We start from the raw sequence: 21619 nt of genomic DNA on the forward strand, positions 1-21619 counted from the left end.
TAAATATCCTCTGACTACACTTCCAGGTATTCCATTAATCATGTATTGGATTGTACTTGATCTACATTTGAAGTCCAGCCTTGCTACTGGGCTTTTGTGTATGCTGAGTCTCTAAACCTTTAAGTATTTTGTCTGTGTGGTAGACAGATTTTTTTTTTCTTGGAGATTCCAAGAATATCTATTCGAGAATGAGAAATAATATTTGAGTGCTTAATAAATAGTAACATTGGCCACGACTTTAAAAGTAAGTGAGGATGTAAGTTTAAAAGGAGGAGAATATTGGTTGTAGAATCAAATATGGGTATAGATTGATTGATTTGATTGATTTCATTGAAGGCCAAGTCACTGAGAATTACAAAACAACACCTGTCCACTCTGATGAACTTCTTCATTTTGTTGAAACCCATGGCAGGACTCGGGCCTTGATGGAATGCCTGGCTCCCCTCCGCCCTCACAGCCTGACCCCGAACACTTGGACAAGCCCAAGCTCAAGGCCGGGGGTTCTGTAGAAAGTCTTCGCAGTTCTCTGAGTGGGCAGAGCTCCATGAGTAAGTCTAGTTTGTCATTGTAGATTATTTTCTTTGGTGTTAATATCTGACATATACTGAACACTAGGTTCAGGCAATTTCAAGGTGAATAAGACCAAGTCCTGCCCTTCAGGTGCTATTAGAGAATCAGACCAGCAGACTCTCTGGACTCAGAGTCGTGTTTGTTTATTAGTAGACATGCAGCAGCAGCAGCCCAAAAGAGGAGGTGATGAATTTTGATCGGAGACAACAGGGAAAGCATCTCAGAAGAAGGATCTAGAGAGCAGGGGGAATAAGCCAGGGAGACAAGCTCATGAAGATGACCAGCAAAATAAAGGGAGTGGGGAAGGGAGGGGAATTTTATATGTGACTGATAAATTTGGGCCAATGGTAGTTGGAGTTGGCTGAATGGTATGAAGGAAAAGATTAACTTTTTATATTATTTTTATTTTTATTTTTATTTTGAGATGGAGTCTCACTGTCTCCCAGGCTGGAGTGCAGTGTTGTGACCTCAGCTCACTGCAACCTTCGCCTCCCTGGCTCAAGGGGTCCTCCTGCCTCAGCCTCTCGAGTAGCTGTACTACAGGGTCATGCCACCACACCCGGCTAATTTTGTTGTAGAGACGGGGTTTTGCCATGTAGCCCAGGCTGATGGAACTCCTGGGCTCAAGCAATCTGCCCACCTCGGCCTCCTAAAGTGCTGGGATTATAGGTGTGAGCCACTGTGCCCTGAGATCAAGTTTAAACCTACCACTTTAAGTTCTTACCCTTTTGGGCAAATGACATGACTGCTCTGAATTTGTTTCCTCTTCTGTAAAATGGTTAGAGAGAGTGTGAATTACCACTGAGAGGTCACGAATGTTAAGAGCAGAGTCTAGTGCCTGGTCCTGCAGTGTCCTCCACGCGGGATCCTCCGTGCCACGTGGGTTCCCAGGTCATGAGGGTAACTTGCTGTGAGTCCCCTGTCCAGTGAGGAGCTGAGGGATAACACTCGGAGAATTCATAACTGGGCCCTGCCCTGGTCCTGACAGAGGGTTGTGGCTCAAGGCTTCCTTTCTCTGGGCCTTCATTTCGTAATCTGCCATACCTTCAATACCTTTCTGCTTTGCTGGGTGGGAAATCTGTATCTACCCTTGTTCTTCCTTGTTCTTCCTATGTTCTTCCCTGTACAGGTGGTCAAACAGTGAGCACCACCGATTCCTCAACCAGCAACCGGGAAAGCGTCAAGTCGGAAGATGGGGATGACGAAGAGCCGCCTTACCGAGGCCCGTTCTGTGGGCGTGCCAGGGTGCACACCGACTTCACCCCCAGTCCCTATGACACAGACTCGCTCAAGCTCAAGGTATCTCTCTCCCTGGCCTCAGAGCAGCTAACTGGGCTCTTCCATTTCTCTAGGAGGCTTTCTTTCCTCCTTACTGTTGAATGCTGGGCTACTATGGTACAGACTGGACAGTATCTTGGTTACCTCGATCACTGGTCTCCTCTGTAGTGAAAAACAGAACAAGAACCAGCCAGCCCTCGAGGCAGAGGGAGGGTCTCGTGTTAATCCCTGGGTTATTATCACTTCACCCCTCTGACCTCAGCTTCCCTCTAGAATTCCTGTTGCACACCCTCCCTCTCCCCACCTGGATCCTGCTCCACACACCTGGTTTCTGTGTTTTCTCCATCTGAAGACAGATTTCTGCCTTCTGTGTGCTCAGAGATACCTTTATGGGACAGATGGGGTTCCACAAAGTGTGTGCAGCCATGACAGGGCCGGGATTGCCACTGGTTAGGACAGGTGGGAAGTGCCTTCTCTAAGAAGTGGGAGCCCTCTGAGGAGGGAAGGCATTCAGAGTGCTGTGCGGGCAGCCTGGCTGACAGCACCAGGGGCAACCCAGGCACCCCTGGTTCTGCAGGGCAGGAGGGTGGAGGGGCTGTAACCGGGGGCCTGCGTGGAATTCCGTACAGTCAGAGACACCTGTCTGGCCTCTGCGGAGCTCACAGACCCCTATGCAGGTCACTCAGAGGGGTGACTTGTGGGACTCCGATTCTGGCCTTTGTGGCGTCTTCACTTCTGCATGACCTGTGTATCTGACAGACTCATGATTTGTACATTCATGGAATGTACCTAATGGAAAGATCTTTGCTCCCTGGGCCACAGAAAGGAGATATCATTGATATAATCAGCAAGCCACCCATGGGGACCTGGATGGGCCTGCTGAACAACAAAGTCGGCACGTTCAAGTTCATCTACGTGGACGTGCTCAGTGAGGACGAGGAGAAACCCAAACGCCCCACCAGGAGGCGGCGGAAAGGACGACCACCCCAGCCCAAGTCTGTGGAGGATCTCCTGGATCGGATTAACCTAAAAGTCAGTCACTTCTGATTCTTGTCACACGCTACTCCCTCACTGCCTTTTTCTCTCCTACACTAAGCAAGTGAGGGCATTTTTAGGGTAGGGTTGGGGCTGATCTGTGTGATCCAATAAGGGCAGCTCGTTACTATGATGAGCATTCATTATTCTACAGAAAGAGTTACCAGTTTTCCAGCACTGCCCTTGACCTCAGCTATGGGTGATAGCGTAAGCCCCGGGTCAAACCTTGCTGCTGGAAGAGCTGTAGGCAGAAACTCCTGGCACCTTGATCGCAGCTAGCTCCACAGGGGCCACGAGGAAACTCTGTACCCACCTGTCTCCCACCATCACTCCAAGCATCTACTAGCGTGAGTCTGCAATGAGAGATTATGTTTCCTCTTTGCAAAACTCTTGATCCTGAGGAATTAAAAGCTGGATTTTAATAGCTCTGTAAATGGAGGAGGAGTCTCCTCTGTTGTGGGCTCTGTGGAGGTAAAGCAATTAGCTCTTATCAAGAGTACAATTATAGTGCAAGCCAGCAGAATCCATCACAGCCTGCAATGTACATCTTCCTAACCCATGATTAATAAAACACGCTGCTTGCCTACTAAGCCAGAGGACTGGGATGTACAGGATCCATTGCAAATGATACTTACTAATCTTTTGATTAGCCTGAAGATGACTATGGGAACAGCATGTGGGTTGCAGGCTAGTTGGTGGTGGTGTTATCATGTGTCTGGGCTGGCTGACTCCCTTCTGTCTTCCTTCTCCCTCTCACAGGAGCACATGCCCACTTTCCTTTTCAATGGCTATGAAGATTTGGACACCTTTAAGCTGCTGGAGGAGGAAGACTTGGATGAGTTAAATATCAGGGACCCGGAACACAGAGCTGTTCTCTTGACAGCAGTGGAGCTGTTACAAGAGTATGACAGTAAGTCCCTGTACGCACAGAGGTGTTCCCTGTGAGGTTGGCCACAGCAGGCCCCACATACGCTGCCAGTATGTGCTTAGGTCCCTGGAGTCACTTATTCTGTCCTGTTCTTTCCCAAGCCAAGATCAAACAGCACAAAATCATAAATTCCCAGTGCAGACATGGGAACAAAAGAAAACCTTATGTGCCGCCGCCACCTTTCCGGGCGTGTTTCTAGGTGATAGTTGAAGAGGATTCTGCACCAAGTGTCTGCAAGCATGGAATTAGTTTTCCCAAAAAAATGAGTAGACTCTACTTTTGGCACTTTTGAGATGTGCAGCATCCAGCAGGCCATTGGGACAGCTGAGCACAAAAGTGACTGACCAGCTGGGAGGTTTTCGCTCAGCTAAGGCTTGATTACTTCTCAGAGCACACGAGGAGTTGTGTTCTTATTGAATAGACTGGTTAGTGAATAAATGAAATTCATCAGCTTTCGTTAAAGGAGGAGACGTCTCTCCGCAGTGAATGTGTAGAGCAGAGAATTCCGTATCGATTGGCTTGCAAATTCCCAACCTAAATGACAGCTTATTTTTACAGCCTGTGAGCAGAATCATCAGTGAGCTCACAGCTTTTATGAAGTCTGTTTGAATACACCATATCCTTTGCTCCATTAACTCAGTCTTATCTTGCTCTGTATTCTTCAATCTGCCATCAGAAATATTCCTGAAATCATTCATCTTAAAGGAGTATCCTTTCCAGTTACTGAATTCAAATGCATTTTCCTTCAAGGACTCTGCTTCAGGGCTATCAGTAGCTAATAGCATATCTATTTGTTGCGAAAAGACACACTAAAACCGTGGTTGATGGTGGAAAAAAGAATTATACATTACTGAAATGTATCAGGCCTGAGAAACATGGAAGCAAGTGTCATCAGGTGAAATTCACTTCTGCTAAATAGGCAGTCCCTCTAAGTGAACTGATAAGCTAGAGAAACACACACCATCAGATAGATGTCTGAGCCTAAGATAAACAGGCTGCCTTTAGGGATAGATTTGGAGGCAATTGTGATTCATAGTTAATATCACTTTATAACGAGGTCTTTTAAATATTTGATTGCCCAAGAAACACGCTGGGGTCTGTGGCCAGGTTGTGTGTAAAGAGCCTGCACAATAACTGGTGTAGCCTATCAGCTCAATTAGTATGAATCAGTATTAAATCATGTATTGTCCTGAACCACATCTGTCCAGAAACAGCTCACTTGCTCTTCCCCAGTCACCGAGAACAGCTGGGGTTTTGTTTTGTTTTGTTTTATTTTGTTTTGTTTTAGAGACAGAATTTCACTCTCGTTGCCCAAGCTGGAGTGCAGTGGTGCGATCTTGGTTCACCGCAACCTCCGCCTCCCAGTTCAAGCAATTCTCCTGCCTCAGCCTCCCGAGTAGCTGGGATTACAGGCATGCACCACTACGCATGGCTAATTTGTGTATTTTTAGTAGAGACAGGGTTTTACCATGATGGCCAGGCTGGCCTCAAACTCCTGACCTCAGGTGATCCACCCACCTTGGCCTCCCAAAGTGCTGAGATTACCGCATCCAACCAACAGCTGGTTTATATATACTCTCCATTACATTTCCTTTATCATCCACAGCTTTGGAGGAGAAAAGCTAACTCCTGAGTGTAAGGCAGGAATCTGTGCTTAGACTGTTCCATGCCATGTTGGCTGAGACCCATCATTCCTCCTGGGATCACATCCTGAGATTTTTTTGTACCGAGGAGCATTTTGTAGGAGGGTATCGCTATCCATCAGGTTGCTAACCTGGAAGGTGAAGGAGACCTCTTTGCCTCTTCAAACATTCCATTGTGGATCTATTCTGTTCTGGTGTTTGGAACTTCCCTGATATATAAAGTTGTACTTCCTTTTATTGGTTCTAAAACAAAGGCTTCAGGGTCCCAGAGGTACCCATTAGTGCCAAGAGTCAGGGTCCAGACTTTTCCTAGCATTATAGGATTTTACATCGAATACAGTTAAAAGGTCATCATGGCTAGGAAGTAGTGCCTCTAACTGATAACTTAGATCATGATAGGTTTCTGTCAAACCAGATTTCTATACGCTAGGGAGATGCAGAGGTCTATTGAGATCTTTGAAGATATGTAGGGATCTTGAAAGGTTTCTAGCTTAGCCATCACTGAGAGCAAAAAGTACATTTCCAGCACTACTTGGAAGTCAGACCCGTCCAGCCTCCCTCGAAGCGTGGGAAAATGCCAGCCTTCATATAGGGTTCCACTGGGAAAAGACTCTAATTGTCAGATGGCTATTCCTTACACCAAGCCCAGACCCACTATCTTAGGTCTGGCAAATGAAAGCCTCTTACAGATTGCTAAAAGAATTTTTACTTGTGGTAAAATACAGATAATCTAAAGTTTACTGTCTTAGCCATTTCTAAGTATAAACAATAACTTGTATAAGAATTCTAATTAGGAATTATTTCAAACATGCAGAAAAGTACAGAGGAAAAGAAAGCAAACATATGCATGCACATGCTGAAGTTAATGTTTTGCCATATTTTCTTCATTTCTTACATTTTAAGAAATACGGCGTAAGCTCATGGAAAGTCCTGCTTTCAGAGAATCCCATTCCCTTCTCTTCTTTCCCAAGGTAACTGCTCCCCAGGCAATGCTATGTGCCTTTGGGTACCACTACCTTTTGAGGTTGGAATATTCATAGGTGTCTTAGCATATTCTATATATGTGTGTGTGTGTGGGGGGGGGGGGGTTGGTGAGGCTGGAGGCAGAGAGAGCTTAGCCCGAGCAGAGTCCCTTCAGGTCAAAGTTCAGGTCATGCTCAAATGGTGTTACAGCCTCACAACCTAGCACTTTGCTGTGATTTGACTGTGAGAATTTTCAGGGTTCTAGCTCGTCTTCTTTCTTGTCTTTTGTACCTTGGCACCCATGCTAACAATTGTGGGAAAAGGTCATGGTCTTGATTCTGCACTACAGAGGAGAGGCACCTCACCTCTTTTTCTCTTCTCCCTAATGAAGACAGCGATTCTAGCCCCCTTCCTTATGCCTCATGAGTCTATAAATAGAACTGTGGTTTTCAGGTGACACAATGGCTCCCCTCCTTCTCCAAAGTAATTTCAGGTATTCTGCTGTGTCTGGTGAGGCTGGGGTCCCCAAAGATGCAGTCACAGCACATATTTCCATGCTGCAGCAGGAGCAGGTCTTCTGTGTTACTCCCACCCAGCTCTCTGGAGTCTGTTTTGGCCACTGTGGTGCACTGAACCGTGTCACCAGGGACAGAGTACACCGACTCCTCTCCCTGGGTTGTAATGGATAGCACAAAGCCCTCATTTTATAAGTATCATTTTTCTAAATAACATGCTAGGCTAGAACAAAGGCCACTGCAAAGCCACAGGCTCTTCCACACAGTGAGGACACCGCTCTAGAATGTTCCACTTTTAGGTGGTCAGGGGGACAGTATTTGCTCTTGTGCTTCCAATTAGTTAATTTTTCATTAGTCATTTTGAAAGTAGCACTCTTAATTTGGGATTCTAATTGAAGGACTTACGCTGCCACGAGCTCTGCTGTAGTTGGGACTGTAAAATGCTTTCCCCGTGAGAAATGCAAGCAGGAAGTGGTGGACAGCCGGAGAGCTGCCAGAGCCTTCCGCCTCCCCGCATTTTTGATGACCTGAGAAAAGGCATCACATTTCTGGCTTATTGATTTCTTTTTTTCTTTGTGTATGTGGTTGGAGTGGGGAAGTTGGTGGGGGATGAAAAGAAAGGAAAATAAAGCCATTCATCATTGCAACTAGCTATTTTGTGTAGAAAATGTTTTCTTGGTTTCTGTTTTATGTGACCAAGCACTTACTCTGCATAATAATGCAAAGATGTTCTGCGTGTAACCTCAGTGTCCCATGTAAGGCTCCACGTGCCCTTTCTACAACATGCCGGGTGATGCTGCTGGGGTGTTGAAGGCCCTCGTGGCTTTCCACGTGATTTTCTTGGGGCAGATTCACTCAACAGAAGCGTCTGATGCTGCTCTTTTTTTTTTTTTTCCCCCTCCAGCTTTGTTGAGGCACAGTTAACAAATAATGATGCTTCTCTTTAAAAGCCTTCCTCAAAATGAGGTCTTCCTTTTTTTTTCTTTGTTTTATTTTATTTTTTATTTATTTCAATGGCTTTGGGAGTATAAGTGATTTTGGGTTACATGGATGAATTAATTATATAGTGGTGAATTCTGAGATTTTAGTGCACCCGTCATCTGAGTAGTATACATTGTACCTAATGTGTAGATTTTTTATCCCTAGACTCCCCTCCCCCTTCCTCTTCTGACTCTCTGAAGTTCATTATATTGCTTTGTATGCCTTTATGTGCTTATAGCTTAGCTCCTACTTACAAGTGAGACCGTGTGGATTTTGGCTTTCTACTCCTGTGTTACTTCACTTAGAATAATGGCCTCCAGGTCCATCCAAATTGCTGCAAAGACATTATTTGTTTCCTTTACATGGCCGAGTAGTATTCCGTGGTGTATAGGTACTGCATTTTCTTTATCCACTCAGAATGAGGACATTCAGTTTTCAGTCATCCATTTATCTATACCAGCAAGCGTGTATCTGTTACTCAGCTTCCAAGTTCGAGGGTTTCCTAAGCTTTCCCCAGCTTTTACTTATATGCAGGAGACAAAAATGTGCTGGCACAAGACAAAGGGAGAAGCAGAAAAGAAAGAACAACCTCTAACTCATCCCAAACAACAAAAACAAAAGAAGATTTGCCACTGGCCTGTCCTGTTTTGGGGTTTGTGCCTCGTCTTGCCAGCCTTACTCTTGCTGAGCTAATACAAGAGCCCTCAGCACGTGTCCCTGAGGGCTAAGAATGCTCCTAAATGCTAATAAAATTTATTTCATTTGACACTTTAATATTAGCTCCCAAATTTGGAAAGTTGGCAACATAACTGTCTTCAAGCACAAGTCTTACAGATCTCGGAAAAACATATGACCCAATCACACCTTGTGAATGGGGCGTTTATTCTTTCTTTGCTTCTCCTTGATGGTGCCATCACTCAGAAGGGACTGGGAGCCCCACTGCCAAAACAACACTCTACCTTTCTCCTTTCCTCATAGCCCCAAGGCCGGAGTCAGCTTCTGTTCGCATAACTTAAAAAGTGTCAACATATTCCAACTGTGTGCTCTCTCCAAACTTATCTTCGTGCGATGAATACCTTATTGGAAGAAAAGTTGTGATCACACTAGTTCATTTTGATCTCATCTATTTTAAGATAAACTGTTCTCTTCCAAAAGCTCAGGGCAGTAACTGAGGATAAAGTCGAGATCTGTTGACTCTGAAACCTCTGCTTTTCACTCCCCTTGTTGATTTCATGCCGTGTTCTCTCCTCTAGGTAACAGCGACCAGTCAGGATCCCAGGAGAAGCTGCTCGTTGACAGCCAGGGCCTGAGTGGATGCTCACCCCGAGACTCAGGATGCTACGAAAGCAGTGAGAACCTGGAAAACGGTAATGTCAGCATGAGTCGCTGGGAACCTGCTTTGACAAGTACTGATTTCAAAGCACAGTTTTCTGCAAAAGGACGATTCTATTCCTATCATGAACTCAGCAATCATCGTTTCCTTTCTGACCTCTACACTATTCTAGTCCAAGTTAGCCTCCCTATCTATTCTCCTGGCTGCTGGGTGAGGTTAATAAATTGTGTAAAATACCTGCAGCTGGAAAACCTAAATTGTGTGTGTCCTATGCCCTTTTCTTTACTCAATAAAAACCAACATTTGAGTGTTGGGAGCTATTAGATCCATAAGGAAAACAATTTACCAGGTAGACCATCCATCAGGGTCACACCAGCAGCAGTGTCTTAAATGCCTCGGCTGCACGGCCTGAGTGTCGAGGCAGTTACTGCAGGAGAGAAGGATTGGATGGCCACATCTCTTGTTTGTGGCCTCTCTGTACAGCCAGTCAGGAAGTGATCAGTATGAAATTTCAGAAAACGTACTTGTCTCAAACAGAAGAGGAGTCTTAAGTGGTATGGGGTCAGGTGGGCTAAACGTTACCATGGATGGCTTTGTGGTTTCCTGTCGTGACCCCAGAATTCCCATTGTAGCAAGATGAGAAACAATGGTAAGAGGCTCATGCTGCCACAGTGACCTAAATCTCTGTCAAACTCTTGAAGGCCGTCATAAAAAATGCCAAGGTTTGATAGTTTTTAGCAGCCATTGGAATCCTATCTAGTAGCCCATGTGTTAAGATATTTACTAAGCACCTACTAAAGCAAACTTTTTTAAAACTGCAGGTTGTACTTTATTAGTGGGTCATGAAAGCAGTTTAGTGGGTCATGGACAGCAGTTTTGTAAGACAAAATAGAATACAAAATATCAGAGAGCATCCCCTAAGATAAAGGTTAGTATTGTTAGCACTGTCACTTGTAGTCCTTGTTTCAGTTATGTCTGTGTGTGTGCTTGCGCTTGTGTACATGCATGTGTGTCTCTGTGTACTACATGTTGAGTGTAAAATGTATTTCTTACTGGGAATCATGGGAAAAAATAGTTTGAGAGCCATTGTTGGCACCAAAACCAGGGCTAAGGACAGGAAAGTGGGTGTCCAGGATGCAAACCCTAAGCAGGTGCTCACTCTTGGGTACCAGCCCTGCACTCACGTGACTCGGCATTCACCTCCTTAGAGTTTGTCCTCTGGGCACCTCGTTTGCCTCACTCTAATTCCAATTCTAAGAAGCATCTTGGGGACCTCAGAATTTGAGCCATGACGTCCTGCTATTCAAGGTTTTCTATCAACTTGGGAAGATAGTAGTTCTCCCCAAACTATATATAATATTCAGACAGCCTCGGTCAAGACAGGATGCAAAACCCACCTAGTATCCCAGTACATCCTCAGTTTCAGTAAACATCAGAATCCTTATGTAGCTCATGTAGGTTCTGAAGAATTTTTTTTTCTCTTAATAACCTTTTCATATCCAAAACTTTTCAGGAAATTAATTCCCCCAACTGTTGGTGATTGGTAAGGATCTCACAGATATCACTGGCAGAATTTTTCATGCCCAAATGAATTCAGATGTACCTGCTGAAGAACTAGATTGCTAGCGAACCATACTTTGAACTCAAAGTAAGTTCAGGGATCTTTCTAATGTAATGCAGAATGCAAAAATGGAACTTATATATATAGTTTTATATTGGGAGTTAAGGGAAAAGAAAGTCATATTTCTAAAATTTATGCTAAAGAGGTTCTAATAATTTTCTATTTCAACCTACTTTTAAAATCTGATGCGATTTTTTTTTCTGAAGAGGTATTTCTTCATTTATCTGTGATGATTTTTCTTTTCTTTTTTTTTTTTTTTTTTTTTTTGAGACGGGAGTCTCACTCTGTCGCCATGCTGGAGTGCAGTGGCACGATCTTGGCTCACTACAAGCTCCACCTCCCGGGTTCACGCCATTCTCCTGCCTCAGCCTCCTGAGTAGCTGGGACTACAGGCACCTGCCACCATGCCCGGCTAATTTTTTGTATTTTTTAGTAGAGACGGGGTTTCGCCATGTTAGCCAGGATGGTCTCAATCTCCTGACCTTGTGATCCACCTCCTTGGCCTCCTAAAGTTGTGATGATTTTTCTAATAATGAAAAGTAGGACCATGGTCCGCATCTTCAGTAGCAGCACTAGACTGATGATCTTTATGTAACAACAATAATATCCTACAAATGCATAGCATGTTGGTGTTTATCAGTGTGGAACATACAGGTGGACAGGGTCAAAGCACACAACAAACATGTTATCAACCAAAAATGTAACAAGGGACAGTTAATCTGTGTGTGTGTGTGTGTGTGTGTGTGTGCATGTAAGTACTGATGAGAACAAAGCATTCAGCACATTGCCTGGCCCATGAATTGTAAGTAAGTTCTTGGCAAAGCTTATCCATCAGCAGCAGTTTAGTATCAATTACCAGTCATCAGATAAGTAGATTATGTCTGGTTGATAGTTCAGTTATCAGTCTGACAGTTGTAACTAGGACTGTTGCTTTGCTGGGACCTAAAACTTTATCAGTATTTTGTAGATTTTCTTTGGCAAAGTACTCACATAAGTTTACCTGTCTGTGTCCAGGTTGGTTGATTGTTTCTAGGATAAATTTATTAAAAGGAGGGGCTTCAAGGAAGGTGGGATTTGAGTATTCACTGATCACTCTGTAGGGGATACCATTTATAGAACCTGTTCTGAAATTCAGTCCAGCTCTCCTTTTCCATCTTGACCTTGAGAAATTGTACTCACCCAACAAATCCCATCAATATGCGGTATGATGATCAGCCTCTTTCCACGTCGATTGCAGAGGGGCACAGACTTAAGCCAAGATTTATTTTACTGCTTGACACAGCATATTTCTTTCCCATGTAACCCAATTAATTTCAGTCTTCATGATTCCTTTAATAAGACTAAGAATTCTTTCTAAAAATAAAAATGGAACCATAATAACCCTCTATCACCCGATGTCATAAATGGTGATTTTATGTTTTTAGTGTAATTGAACAATAGGATGTGGGAGTTGGAGATTTCAATTATGTTAGCACACTTTTATGCATCCGTTTGATTGATTTGCTTTTAAAATGTGATTGTAAAATATTCCCTTGTCTCACAGGCAAGACTCGGAAAGCTAGCCTCCTATCTGCCAAGTCATCCACCGAGCCCAACTTGAAGTCTTTTAGCAGAAACCAGTTGGGCAATTACCCAACATTGCCTTTAATGAAATCAGGGGATGCACTGAAGCAGGGACAGGAGGAGGGCAGGCTGGGTGGTGGCCTCACCCCAGACACGTCCAAGAGCTGTGACCCACCTGGTGTGACTGGTTTGAATAAAAACCGAAGAAGCCTCCCAGTTTCCATCTGCCGGAGCTGTGAGACCCTGGAGGGCCCCCAGACTGTGGACACTTGGCCCCGATCCCATTCCCTGGATGACCTTCAAGCGGAGCCTGGTGCTGAGCAAGACGTGCCTACCGAGGTGACAGAACCGCCCCCTCAGATTGTACCCGAAGTGCCACAGAAGACGACTGCCTCTTCCACGAAGGCCCAGCCCCTGGAGCGAGACTCTGCTGTCGACAATGCATTGCTACTGACCCAAAGCAAGAGATTTTCTGAACCTCAGAAATTGACAACTAAGAAACTGGAGGGCTCAATCGCAGCCTCCGGTCGCGGCCTGTCACCCCCTCAGTGTTTGCCCAGCAACTATGATGCTCAGCCTCCTGGGGCTAAACACGGTTTAGCAAGGACACCTCTGGAGGGCCACAGAAAAGGACACGAATTTGAAGGAACACATCATCCCCTGGGCACCAAAGAAGGGGTAGATGCTGAGCAGAGAACGCAGCCCAAAATTCCATCACAGCCTCCACCTGTTCCTGCCAAAAAGAGCAGAGAACGCCTTGCTAACGGACTCCACCCTGTTCCCGTGGGCCCCGGTGGGACCCTCCCCAGTCCCGATGCACCATGCCTGCCAGTGAAAAAGGGCAGCCCCGCCAGCCCCGCCAGCCCCGCCAGCCCGAGCGACTGTCCCCCAGCACTGGCTCCCAGGCCTCTCTCAGGGCAGGCGCCTGGCAGCCCACCAAGCACAAGGCCACCCCCCTGGCTCTCAGAGCTCCCCGAGAACACAAGCCTCCAGGAGCACGGTGTGAAGCTGGGCCCGGCTTTGACCAGGAAGGTCTCCTGTGCCCGGGGAGTGGATCTAGAAACGCTCACTGAAAACAAGCTGCACGCTGAAGGCATCGATCTCACGGAGGAGCCGTATTCTGATAAGGTATCAAAGGTCCTGGGCCCACCACGTTCACAGGCCTTTGTTTGTAGAAGTCAGGCAGCCAGGTGAGATGAACCCACATCTGAAGCTAGCCCGGTAGCCAGCCCAGTGGACAGGAGACACCTGAATCCATGTGTCCACACCTTACTTGAAAGTACATGTGTTCAGATATTGACACCTCCCCATTTCATCTCTCCGTAGGTAAACCAAGGTTAAAAATAACCTGCCTGAAGACCTCTTAGAGGAATTACTAGGAGCAAATAAAATAAATGTGGACAAAAGAACCCTATTCAGATATAATAATTGTATTATACAGTTATCTGTATGGGTAATGGGAAAAAGATAATATAAAATCCCCCATTGTACCAAAAACATTTAGCTCTATAATGAAAAATTATTTCTCATTCAAAAAAAATGAGATCTACCAATACCAAGTGACTCCAAAGACAAAGCAATGCTAACAGATACAGCAGTACTTTACTCCTGGAAATAAGGTCCTATTAGGATGCATTCCTGAGATTCCTTTATTACAAAATTCTCATGACAATGCATGCCTTAGAATCAGATCCTCCTCCACCTCCCTGACCCTCGTTGATATTTCCTGAGTGAATGTCTTTAAATAAAAAGTAGTGAGAATGACCATACAGTAAATGCTGGCCTAGTGAGCTGGTGGTATCACTTGTAGCAGGTAAAGTGCAAACAGTTGAATATCTGTGAAGCAGAAGTTAGTCCTTCCCTCCTGCCATTTAGAAGACTCTCTTCAATAACATCAGAGGAGTTGTATTTTGCAAAATGATCCGATTGAGGTGAAGGCATTGGCCTGAAAAATGTAGAATAATTGTGTTCTGCCTTAACTATGCTTTAGAACATTTTCCTAGAGCTCATCAGTACTTTAAGATAAAGATGTAAAAGTATTCCCTCTAAAGCATTCATCCTGACCAATAAAGAAAATATGTTCATTTCAAATTAAAACTTTAGGGTTGGGCGTGGTGGCCTATGCCTGGAATCCCAACGCTTTGGAAGGCCAAGGCGAGAAGATCGCTTGAGCCCAGGAGTTTGAGGCTGCAGTGAGCCATGATCACACCACTGCACTCCAGTCTAAGTGACAGTGAGACCCTACGTTATATGTGGTGTATCTTAGGGAAAGAAAAACAAAATCCTTATAACTCTTGATATCACATTCCTGTTCTCCCTGGCAGCATGGCCGCTGTGGGATTCCTGAAGCCCTGGTGCAGAGATACGCAGAGGACTTGGATCAGCCCGAGAGGGACGTCGCCACCAACATGGACCAGATCCGGGTGAAGCAGCTTCGGAAGCAGCACCGCATGGCGGTGAGCAGCCCACAGTTCTCCAGCTTCCTGAGTCACATTTAGTGATCACGCTTAGTGATGAGCATACTAACAACTGCCAAGTAGGCAAGGGCTTGCGTAGCTATGGAAAGGAGACAGCTGGGGAGAAAGTAATACATGGTCAGCCTAGAAATGTTTGAAAATACACTTTCAGAAAGAAAAAAAAAAATGAAAATTATCCGTAATCCCAACACTGTGAAAAACTTTTTAAAGATCCGTCTAGTGCTGTGCATGATGGTGCACACCTGTAATCCTAGTTACTTGGGAGGCAGAAGCAGGAGGATTGCTTGAGCCCAGAATTTTGATGGTGGCCTGGGCAACATAGTGGGACCCCATCTCTTAAGAAACAAAATAAAATCCGTCTGAATGACACAGTTTCAGTTAGAAGCATAACTTCAAGAGATCTATTGTTCAACATGGTGACTACAGTTAATAACAATGTATACTTGAAAATTGCTAGGACAGCAGATCTCAAGTGTTCTCACCACAAAATATAGTATGTGAGGTAATGCATATGTTAAATAGCTTGATTTAGCCATTCCACAATGTGTACATTTATCAAAACACCACGTTTTACACCATAAATATACACAATTTTTACTTGTCCATTAAAACTCTGTCTAATCATTTCTCTGCACATGCATAATAGTAAATGTATAGCACCGAAACCTGATTGTTGGCTATTATCAGATCATGAATCTGTTTCCCTGTTACTTAAAAAAAAAAAATTGATATTATCAATACAGTAGTCTCCCCATATCCATGAGGGATACGGTCCAAGACCTCCAAGTGGATCTCTTGAAAGCTTGCTGAGAACCAAACCCTGTAGATATCATACACAAATTTCTTTTTCCTTCACAATTTCATGGATAGAAGATTCATTTTCACTGTAGATCTTAGGAACCTCAGCATACAATTTTTTTCCTCTTCTTATTAAGTCAAGAACTCTCACCTTTTTACTTAAAGGAAGCACTTCATGGCTTCTCTTTGCCGCATCCAAATGGCCAGCATCATTATTACTCTTGCACTTGGGGGCCATTATAAGGTCAAATAAGAGTGACTTGAATGCAAGTACTGCAGTACTGCAACAGTTGATCTGATGACTGTGGGCTACTAAGTGACTGCAGGGCCAGTAGTGTAGACAGCATGGATTTGTTAGACAAAGGGATGATTGTCAGGTGGGACAGAGCTGGGTGGTGTGAGATTTCTTCAGACTACTCAGAATGGCATGCAATATAAGACTTATGAATTGGTTATTTCTGGACTTTCCCATTTAATATTTTCAGGCTGTAGAAAGCAAAACCATGGATAAGGGGGGGTGGCTATTGTATTTCAAAGTATTCTAGTAGGTCAGTGTACTCTAGTAGTGAGTCTCATAGTTAAAACATTTAGATTTTTCTAACGTTTTATTTTAAATAATGTAATGAAGAACATCCTTGTTAGTAAATCTTTGTAGACTTTAAAGGTTAATTTCTGAGTATATATTCCTGGAAGACGGTTTGCTTCATCAAAATTGTATAAAATCCCAAAGATTTTCACACTCGTTAGCAAATCACCTTTCTGAAAGGTGCAGGCCCTTTCTATACCCAGTAGTCAAGGTTAAACGTACATTTCCCTGTTCCAGCCAACCCTTGATATTATTGTATTTTAAATGCTTCATAACCGTATTGACTAAATATGTAATTTTCCGCTTGTTAACATAGATTCAAAATACAGTGGAAAGTCTCCTTTATAAAAACCCTACCCACTGAGTGCTACTTTTCACACCATCACCCAGATTTGTCCCTTCAGACTACCTTAGGGCTCTTGTCAAGAGCATGTCCACAGTGAAACAAAATAGCAGAATATGTAAATGCTTATAGTTTGGAGACTTGGACACATAAATGGGATTTGACCTCATTCCAACACCTTCGAGAACCTTGTGGAACACTTCCTTAAAGATTTGTTTCATCTTAGAGAAGAATTTTTCCTGCTAGTCTTGATCTCTGACACTCATTGCATTGTCGCTTTCTGATAATAGTCTAGCGATGCAGTATTTCAGTGCTGTTCCTTTTAGACATACGCGAAGTAGTCCTCCGATGACACATGGAGCGTTTCTATCATGTTGCTTTCTTAATTTATCCAGATTCCAAGTGGTGGACTCACGGAAATCTGCCGAAAGCCCGTCTCTCCTGGATGCATTTCGTCTGTGTCAGATTGGCTCATTTCCATTGGTCTGCCCATGTATGCCAGCACCCTCTCCACCGCAGGCTTCAGCACACTGAGCCAAGTGCCTTCTCTGTCCCACACTTGCCTTCAGGAGGCCGGCATCACAGAGGAGAGACACATAAGAAAGCTCCTATCTGCAGCCAGACTCTTCAAACTGCCGCCAGGCCCTGAGGCCATGTAACCAGGCCTGGAATGGGCCTCTCTGGACAAAAGCCACCCTTTCACTGTGCATATGATGCTGATGCAATTCCTCCATCTCTGGACGTGCAGACCAGATCCAGAAGAAAGGCCTGGTGTGTGGCCAAACAGCATGAAACCTTGGCACAGGACTGAGGATCCTCTCCTCCAGAAAAGCCCCCTCGAGGAAGTTAGTTAGTGCGGTTCTCTTTGACCTCCAAAGACAAGACAAGCACTTACTTTTATTTTCAGAAGACAAAAGAACCAAGATGCCAGCTGGCTGCGAATGCTCTGTCTCCAGTCTGTCTCTGTGCACTGGTAGAGGCTGGGAGGAGTAGGGGGCAGCCTGTTCCATTTCTGATAGTGCCCTTGCCCTTCTGTCTGTCATCTTGCAGGATGCCCAAGGGCCAGACGGGCTTAGCTAGGCCAAAGTAACAGACTCAAGAGTTATTGTACATTACTGACCACGCTCCTTTGTTCAAAAGTTAGAACATCTGGCTGCATCAGGAAAAAAAAAAAAAAAAAAAAAAATCCTGTTCTTCTTTAGATAAACGAGACATTTTCATAATTGCTTTCTAGCAATCAGCTTTTATTTGCCTTAATATAAGCTTTTAAGCAGTTATCTAACTAGTGTCCACAACCCTGTAACCATAGTTCCACATCTTCAGCTTAGGCGGACATCTAACCTCTCTGGGATGTTTTCAGCAAAAGTGAGCTTTTCTAATCGTCTTATTGTAACATGGCTTATTTTGTAGAGGTATTCATCAGCCACACACTTCATGTTGGTTTTTGGTTTTTCAGCTAACTACAAATCTAGTGACAAGCTATCTGAAATTCACAAAGATATCGTGTGTGTGCGTGCGTGCGCATGCGTGCGTGCACGTGTGTGTCTATAGTCATAGTAAGTGCTTTTGGTTTTAACCAGTTTAGTGTTGTTACTGTGTGGGTCGTCGCACTGCAGTATTGACTTGGAATCCTGACCATGTCCATCCCAAAATTCAGTCCTCAGTTAACGGATCATCTTTGCAAAAGGTCACTGTGAGGTTGCATATTTCAGAAAGATGTCCTTAAAAAGGGAAGTCACGTATAAGATGTTTTCTAAAAGTCTTTTCAGTATTACAACTAATACCATTATCCTTCTTTTTTAATTTAGATAATTCTTTTAATTTAAACAAAGGTTCAATATGGAGCCAGACAAACCACATTAGCCATGTGTTAAGTATTTGCTACTTTAAATTGTTTTACAACTGATTTCAGCACATTCTATCCTCTTTTTTTTTGGAGATGATGGAGTTTTGCTCTTGTCACCCAGGCCGGAGTGCAATGGCACGATCTTGGCTCACTGCAACCTCAGTCTTCCAGGTTCAAGTGATTCTCCTGCCTTAGCCTCCCAAGTAGCTGGGATTACAGGCACCCACCACCACGCCCAGCTAATTTTTGTATTATTAGTAGAGATGGGGTTTCACCATGTTGGCCAGGCTGGTCTCAAACTCCTGACCTCAGGTGGTCCACCCGCCTCGGCCTCCCAAAGTGCTGGGATTACAGGTGTGAGCCACCACACCTGGCCTCTATCCTCTTTTAGTCTAGTGTCTGGTTTTCTAGCAAACAGTAAATTTAAACAAGTAAACTATTATGGTTTCCATTGCTTACAAAATGATTTTCCTTTACATTCTCATCATGAACACTATTTTAAGCATCAAATGCAATCATCTAAAATATAAAGGGCAATCATTTATAACAGAAACACCTTGACCACAAGCTCTTGATTGAAAGTTTTATAATATTTCATCTACTTATTAAAACAAATAATTTCCCTTGGGTTGGAGGGGAAGTGATTTCATAAATTAGAAAGCCATCTTTAGCATATTGCTTATGTCTGGATCCATGTTTCTGAGGAAAAAGACATTCTCAGGTGATGTATTTTTTTCATGCGTTAGTATGCATTTTTAAAAAATAATGCATGTTTCTTTAATAATTTTCATCTTCTATAAGATGCCATGTGAAGAAGTTGTGGAAATGTAGAATAAAAAGCTAAAGCTGCCAAATTTCTATTGAACTCTTAAAAACAGCTCATGTTTGTCCTCTCGGGTTGTGGCCTAGCCTATTTGCAATGTAATGAAGCTGCAGGGTTCTTGTATAGCTAAAGCGTTCAATGCATTTCACGTGCTGTGGTGGATGTGGGTGCTGTAGACAGGCTTCTTCTCTTCCTGCTCTCAAAATACCTCGGCTTGACATTTGGACAGATCCTGTCATTGTTTAAGCTGAGCAAAAAACACAAAAGTTGTGTAAGAGATAACAAAGGAGAGAGAGAAATCTCATGTGAATTTCCAAGTTTTAATTTGTTCTCCATGAAGGATTTTCATTTAAGTGAAAGTCGCAGCAGAAGAGAGAACTTTCTGGAGTTTCTGAGAATGCCAAACCACATTTTTATCACACTTCTTTGGAAATCACTGCCTTTGCATAAAAAATCAAATTCAGGGACCACAAAGAATTTTCAGTGGGAATGTCTAGTCTGAGGGGTCTGAGGTTGTTTTTACTTTATTGTGTTGTTTAAATATTTTAAAAATATCTTTCTTTAGTGTTTGGTCTTTTTTTTTTTTCTTTAAACATTTAATTTGGTCTGAGAAAAGCTGAATGTTTGGGTGTGACGTTTGACTGAGGTGGATTGGGGCTGCCTGTGGACATTAGTGAACAGGTGGTAGGCTTCAGCAATATCCAGTTTTAATCAGTTGCATTTGGTACAGAATTTTGAGTAATGGTGAAAATTGTTGTCTTTGGGAAGCACAAAAGAAACCTGGAAAGGCAGTTCGGCTCAGGTAGCTACACATAACATTGTGTATGATTTTCACTTCAAAGCTGTCTGGAAGGAAATGCAGTCGGCTCCAACTCGTACTATTTATGTACCCAGATAACTAAGATATTGTTTCATGGCCTTGCCTTCGTCAGAGGCCCTTTTCTCTGTCCTGAACCCCCAGGTATGGGTGAAATTGGAAATTACTAATCTATTGGAAATCAGTTCCTGACATAGTAAAATTTGCTTTCATAACTGCAGTGAAAAAGGTCAACTTGCCAAGTCACTGCTGCCATGTGTGTACTGTATTATTTTCAGAAAAAAATATAATAGTCTGAGTCCAAGTTATCTTGATTTAAAATTGATTGATAGAGAAAAGAAACTGTCGAGCAAGTTATATAACAACTAACAACATTGCACTTTCTGTATATGAAATCAATATTTAAATAACTTATTTTTCTCCATTGCTGTTCTTAAAAACATTGTAAGTAGCTGTAATATACCAGTACCCATATGTTCTTGCAATTGCTTCAGCCCAAGAAAGCTGTGTATTGTTTTAAAAATTGTAAAAATTATTGTGATGATTCATTTAGCATAAAGAGAGGTGGACGGAAGGGTTTTCCTATGTATCAAAACTTGTCTATAATTATGTCATCTATGTACCTAGAAAAAAGTAAATAAATTTCTTCAGTTGAATATGCCTTTTTTGTTGTTTCTTGGGTATTTTAAAGATGAATGGAGTAGAAATGAAAAAGAATTTATAAAGTGGTCAAATAATGAAATATATTGGGAAAATTGTAGTTGTCTGCAATTCTGCCATCACCAGAACTCACCCTCTGACATCCACCCAGATTCTCTTTGCCACTTTATTGCTTTAGTTTCAAATATGCATAATCGAGTCATATAATGATAGCACCTTAGACCAGCAAGATATTTTTTGGAAGTCATCTTGAGTCTAAGATTATCATTTTCAAATGAAGAATCTGAGTCCACATGGATGATTCACTTGCTCAATATTATACAGCTAAATGACAACACCACCCATATCTTCTACTGAGAAAGAGAGAAAAAACCAGTCTAGGTCTGGATAGTCTAGAAATTAATCAACTTGACAATAATGCGTTTTTAATTTCAGTGTACCACAATTGATACAAAGACACATTTTTAATAGGGAGAAGAGGGTGTTTGTAATAAACTTTGAGAGGTAATGTATGCATTTGAGAAACTATTTAAAAAATTACCATCTTTTCAGAGAAATTCTTCTGTATTTATAAATATAATTGCATATGTATTTCTCCATATAGAAATGAGAGCAGATTTTTCATGCTATTCACCATACTTTTAAATTAATACATCTTGGAGGTCCTCCCATGTCAACATTCTCCCATTTCCTTAAAGGCTGCATAGTATTCTATTATGCAGGTTTAACCAGTACTCTATGAAAGTGCAACCTTCTGCTGTTATAGAAGAAAAAGCTATTGTGGATATCCCTATACCTATATCACTTCTTAGCATGTGGAATTGCTGTATTAAAGTTAT

The 21619-nt window shown here is 43.1% G+C and overlaps 1 protein-coding gene across 6 annotated transcripts in view; it reads left to right on the forward strand.

Annotated features, from left to right (window-relative positions):
- The window catches only part of SASH1 (SAM and SH3 domain containing 1), a 281660-nt gene extending 260884 nt beyond the window's left edge, over positions 1-20776 (forward strand). For all 6 annotated transcript variants that reach the window (XM_063667098.1, XM_063667099.1, XM_063667097.1 and 3 more), the window contains 8 exons: positions 413-548; positions 1700-1869; positions 2671-2880; positions 3643-3793; positions 9167-9280; positions 12411-13558; positions 14755-14886; positions 17030-20776. In XM_063667098.1, coding sequence (XP_063523168.1) covers positions 413-548; positions 1700-1869; positions 2671-2880; positions 3643-3793; positions 9167-9280; positions 12411-13558; positions 14755-14886; positions 17030-17293 — 2325 coding nt within the window. In that variant the 3' untranslated portion in view covers positions 17294-20776. The remainder of the gene's footprint in view (positions 1-412; positions 549-1699; positions 1870-2670; positions 2881-3642; positions 3794-9166; positions 9281-12410; positions 13559-14754; positions 14887-17029) is intronic.
- The last annotated feature ends 843 nt before the right edge of the window (positions 20777-21619 follow it).

This window comes from Pongo pygmaeus, chromosome 5, assembly GCF_028885625.2.
Source record: "Pongo pygmaeus isolate AG05252 chromosome 5, NHGRI_mPonPyg2-v2.0_pri, whole genome shotgun sequence".
Taxonomy (NCBI): domain Eukaryota; kingdom Metazoa; phylum Chordata; class Mammalia; order Primates; family Hominidae; genus Pongo; species Pongo pygmaeus.